The sequence below is a fragment of the Mus pahari genome, chromosome 10 (genome assembly GCF_900095145.1).
Source record: "Mus pahari chromosome 10, PAHARI_EIJ_v1.1, whole genome shotgun sequence".
NCBI lineage: Eukaryota > Metazoa > Chordata > Mammalia > Rodentia > Muridae > Mus > Mus pahari.
The window spans coordinates 107,415,063-107,420,739 of NC_034599.1; the positions used below are offsets into that span (position 1 = coordinate 107,415,063).

Here is a 5,677-nt window from a genome sequence, read left to right on the forward strand (position 1 = left end):
CACACACACACACACACACACACACACTGCTCCTTTTAAAGATAGGATCTCTCTCTATCTCTCTATGTAGCTCAAGCTAATCTAGAACTCACAGTCTTGCCTTAGCCTCTTGAGTGCTAAGATTATATAATAGGTAAGCACCATGCCTGGATTACTTTTATTAAAGTGTTTATTTCTCTGTGTACCCTGGCTGTCCTGGAACTCTCTGTGTAGACCAGTCTGGTCTTGAACTTGGAGATCCACCTTCCTGTGCCTCCTGGGTGCTGGGATTAAAGGTAAATGGTGCTGTGCCAGCTATTTCTTTATTTATTTTTCAAGTAGAGTCTCATGTAGCCCAGGCTACCCTCAAATTTATTGTGACCCCAGGCTGGCCATTTAACTCTTACCCTTCTGCCTCCACTTCCCAAGTGCCACTGTGTTCTGCTCAACCTTTATTTTTATTTATTTATTTATTTTTAATTTTATATTTTTCCAAGACAGGGTTTCTCTGTGTAGCCCTGGCTGTTCTCGAACTCACTCTGTAGACCAGGCTGTCCTCGAACTCAGAAATCCACCTGCCTCTGCCTCCCTAGTGCTGGGATTAAAGGCATGCACCACCTTTATTTTTTAAAATACATATCTCATGTTACTTTAGCACGATAATTAGAATTCGCGCATTTATTTTTCTTGTTAAAGCTTTCGGTGTGCTGGACGATATATATTTTTTTCTGTCACAGTTTCTATAGATTGTTCTCATCGAGGCCTGGTTTGGGGTTCCATGTTAGAGTGGGTGTTGGGCACACTCAAGGCTGTGTCCGATTCTCAGCGTTTCAAACGAGCCAGGTATAAACTGACGCCAAAGGAGAGTTGATGCAGAGAAGTGTGCAGAACTGACCACGAAGCTCTCTGAAATAAATCTGCCTGGGCGGATAAAGCTGATAAATACCATTCATGTCCTCAGAGCAGTTCTGTGGATGAAGATCATCACCTGTAATCCTGCCAGACCACAAACAAAACTAAACAAACAAAAAAAACCACAGGTTCATCTCTGTTTACACCATCTTCCCATCAGTCAGGAAGCAAGAGAGAGAATGAACGAGGTCCTGAGTGGCCCTGCTGGATCATCTCCAGCGTGTCATAGAGAGGGCATGCCTCGGACTCCTGATTCATGCCAAGCTCTGTGACTCCCATCCCAGTACTCGCCCGACCTGGCTGTGCTTAGCTTCCAGGATCGGAGGCAATCTGCCACTTCAGTGTAGTATTGCAATAAACTGGGTATTAGTTCTTAATAATCCCACTCCTTCTATAAGGGGTTTCTTTATTACACCTTGCCCACCACCGTGTGTGTGTGTGTGTGTGTGTGTGTGTGTGTGTGTGTGTGTGTGTGTAAGTATGCTGCTGTGTGTGTATGGAAGACAGGACACAGGCCAATGTGTAGAAGCTAGCTCTCTGCCTACACCATGTGGGATTGAACTCCTGGGGTCAGGCTTGGCACCCCCTTACCTACCATGCCTTAGCATTCGTTCCACTCTTAGGCCCGAGGTGTCAAACGCTCCCAGAGCCTGGGCCCCCTTCTCTTCCTTCCCGTTCAGGAAAGGGAGGGTTTCAGCCGAGTGTGTCTTCACAGGTACGTGCCCTGGAACTTCCATGAACCCCAGCCAGGACAATATGAGTTTTCTGGGGACCGTGATGTGGAGCACTTCATTCATCTGGCTCATGAGCTGGGACTCCTGGTGATCCTGAGGCCCGGGCCCTACATCTGTGCAGAGTGGGACATGGTGAGCTTCCAGGCACAGGGCCCTGCCTGCCTGGTGGGCTTGAGTAAGGGCAGGAGAGGCCCAGGGGGTGGGGATGGGGGTGGGGCTCTGGGCAAAGGGGATTAAAGCGATCTAAGAGTCAGGAGCGAGGAGTGCTGTGACCCACCAGTGTTTATTCCTTCAGCGAGGTGCCAGGCAGCGAGGAGCAGGCGGGAGGCAGAATATGGGGACTTCATTATGGCTTCCTCTGTCACAGACATGGAGTGTGCTCTGCTTTCTTTCCCTCATGAATTAGTTATAAAATTAAGAGAAGCTGTGTGCATAAAAAGAGCTCTGGGGCCTGGAGAGATGGCTCAGTGGTTAAGAGCACTGGCTGCTCTTCCAGAGGTCCTGAGTTCAATTCCCAGCAACCACATGGTGGCTCACAACCATCTGTCATGGGATCCGATGCCGTCTTCTGGTGTGTCTGAAGAAAGTGAAAGTCTGCAGTGTGCTCATAGATATAAAATAAATAATTTTGGTGGTGGGGGGGAGATGTAGCCACGTAGTAGGGCCCTTGCTAGCATGTCAGTTCCAGGGCTGTAAAAACAACAGCAAGTAAAACTAAAGTATAAAGAGAGAAGGAAAGAAAAGGAGGGAGAGAAAGAAAGCAGCTGGAGAGATGACTCAGCGGTTAAGAGCGCTGGCTGCTCTTCCAAAGGACCTGGGTTCCAATCACAGCACCTGGATGGTGGCTCACAACCTGTGTAACTTCAGCTTTAGGGGGAGTCTGGCGCCCTCTTCTGGCCATTGAGGGTACTGCATGCACACAGTGCACATACATACATACAGGCAAAACACCCCCCCCCACAAACACACACACAAGGTAAATAAATAAATATTTAAAGAGAAAGAAAAGGGAGGATTTTACTGAGCGCAGTGATGTCTGTAATCCAAGCACTTGAGAGGCACAGGCAGGAGGGTCAAACCTCTGAGACCAGCAGGTTCCCTAGGAGGGTGGGGGGAGTCCAGTTTTAGACTTAGCTCAAAACAAAGCGGGGATGGTGTCTTGATTCTCAGAACATGTTTAATAGAGAGGTCCTAATTTCTCTATATTGTGGTTTCCCAGAAACCCGGGTCATTTTTCCCTCTGTCATTTCCCACCCTGCTGACAGCAATCTCTCATCAAGTGACAGACAAATGGCTTTTTATTTTTTTCTCTCTCATAGGGGGGCTTACCTGCTTGGCTGCTAGAGAAACAATCTATCATTCTTCGGTCTTCTGACCCAGGTGAGTTACGGTTGCCCAGAGACTGGATACTTTATATCAGAAGCACCAGGCATTTGAAGGGGGACTTCCTCTGCACGGGTACCTTCCGTAGGGTGGAAGTCTCATTTCACTGGACAGCCAGTATGTAGGAGACACAGCTTCCTTTGCAGACTTGAACAGATCTCACCGATGATAAGTGGGTCGCTTTTTGAGTTTGCAACCTGGTTGGTGGTTAACCAACTGGGTTCAGCACTTGTATTTTCTTCCTACACACTTAGCATATTACGCAGCCAGCTAGTCAAAATGGCAGGGTTGCTTCTGGGATGATGTCACTAGTTTTCTTGGTAGCTGTATGTCTTCTGCTTTTTTTTTTTTTTTTTCATTTTCAGATTTATTTGTCAGTGACAGCTTTTTGTCTTATCTTTTCAGAACATGAGACATTATTTTAGCTGTAAGACCTTAAACAATCATTCAGTTGCACCTCTGTTTTCACGAATGTGTGTGTGTGTGTTTGTGTGAGTGTGCCTGAGTGTGCCCATGTGTTTGTGTGTGCATGTGTAGTGTGTGTGTGCGCCCATGTGTTTGTGTGTGCGTGTGTGTGTGCCTGTGTGTTTGAATGTGTGCACATGTGTGTGTGCCTGCATGTGAACCTGCACTCTTTATTATTGCTGTTTTCACATGTGTTGTCTCCTGAATCTTTCTAACCATTTTTTAAAAAGACTTATTTATTTTTATGTGCATTGGATGTTTTGCCTGCTTGCGTGTCTGTGTGAGTGTGACAGGTCCCCTGGAACTGGAGTTGCAGACAGTTGTGAGCTGCCATGTGGGTTCTGGGAATTGAACCCAGGTCCTCTGGGTTCTTAACCCCTGAGCCATCTCTCCTGACAGCTGAATGAAGCACCTGTTTTTGTCAGTCTCCTTTGAGGTTGTAAACATATGGTTTATTAGATGTTAATTTGGTGTGGGTATGGAGACACACACCTGTAACCTTCACACTTGGAAAGTGGAGGCAGAAGGGTCAGAGTTTCAAGGTCTTTCTCAGCTACAGATCAAGTGTGAGTCTAGCCTTCAACCTTTAAGTTATATCTTTTGTTTTGTTTTGGAAATAAGATTTCTCTGTGTAGCCCTGGATGTTCTGGGACTCACTCTGTTTAGATCAGGCTAGCCATGACCTCAAAGATCTCCTGCCTCTGCCTCCCCAGTACTGGGAGCATACACCTCCATGCCTTTTCAATGACTATAATGCATGTCATTTACATCACATGCCTGCTTGCTTGATGCCCACAGAATTCAGAAGAGGGTGTTAGATGGAACTGGAGTTAAACACAGCTATGAGGCAACATGTGGGTGCTGGGAATTCCACTTTCCACTTTATATTGCTGTAGATAATCCTGATGTTATGATCCTCCTGCCTCCACAAGCGTGGGGATTATAGGTGTGCGCTTCCACGCCTAGCGCTGGGGATCAAGCAGCAGGGCCTGGTGCACGCTAGGTAGGTACGCTACCAACTGAGCCACATTCTCTACCCAGCTAACTTAATTTTAGAAGAAAAAAATGCCCTCTGTGTTTGGGAGGGGGACTCAGTATTCAGCACCTCTCTGTGCCTATCCCACAGTGCCTGGCTGCCTGTGCTTCTGACTCCAAGCCCCATAGCAGGGTAAGTTGCCAGTGGTACTCAGATGTCAGGACAACTAAGCTTAAGGGACTGTGTTCAGCAGACTTCAGCTGCCTCATTTTGGAAGATAACTGAGGGCAGTGTATCCTGGGACAGGCTGTGTCGGAGTCTCCTGGCTTTGACAGTATGAGGCTGCCTAGCTCAGCTGACTTGAATTTGATCCCTGGAACCCACTGTGGGGCTTGTGCTCATGTACACTACCACCCCTCCCCACTTGCACACACAGGCGCGCACACACACGTACACACACACACACACACACACACACACACTACGATAAGCTAGTTGGCAAAGGCTTGTGACAGTTGCCACACCTTCCTGTTTTGCAGATTACCTTGTAGCTGTGGATAAATGGCTGGCAGTCCTTCTGCCCAAGATGAAGCCCCTGCTCTACCAGAACGGAGGACCGATTATAACCGTGCAGGTACCTGGAGCTGAGCCTGTGTGTGGAAGGAGGGAGAGAAGGGCTCGCAACCGTCCATCAACGTTATGTAAATGACAACTGACACCTGGCTGCAATACTAAACATGACACTTTTATTGTAACTGAGTCTGAGGAAAGGGTTAACCTGCCTTCTTTCTCTTCTCTTCCCCTGCCCCCTGTCTGTCTGTCTCTCTCTGTCTCGCTGTCTCTCTATTTGTCGCTCTTCCTCATCCAGTTTGGGTCTCATGTACCTCAGACTGATGGCAAACTCCGTACCTGAGGATGACTTGGAACTTTGGCCCCTTCCGTCTTACCTCTACAGTGTCGACATGACAGGGTGCACCACACACCTGTCTTACGTGCTGCTGAGGGTCAGACCTAAGACCTTGAGCACACGGTCAGTCTACCAGCTGAGCTACACCCACAGCCCAGGATCCATGTCCAGAATCATATACATTTTATGTCCTTAGCCACCACTGAACCCAAAAAATTCCAAATTCCAGGACAGAATTAGAACTAGAAAAACAATCTTTACTTTTTTTTTTTTTTTTTTTTAGTTTTTTCGAGACAGGGAAAGGGCAATTCTTAAATTCAT

General features: G+C 47.3%; 1 protein-coding gene across 1 annotated transcript in view; it reads left to right on the forward strand.

Moving 5' to 3' along the window:
* Glb1 (galactosidase beta 1) overlaps positions 1-5,677 on the forward strand; it is a 73,323-nt gene that overhangs the window by 17,716 nt on the left and 49,930 nt on the right. Inside the window, exons 3-5 of the mRNA XM_021206293.1 lie at positions 1,607-1,757; positions 2,945-3,005; positions 4,989-5,083. Of these exons, the coding sequence (XP_021061952.1) occupies positions 1,607-1,757; positions 2,945-3,005; positions 4,989-5,083 (307 nt within the window). The remainder of the gene's footprint in view (positions 1-1,606; positions 1,758-2,944; positions 3,006-4,988; positions 5,084-5,677) is intronic.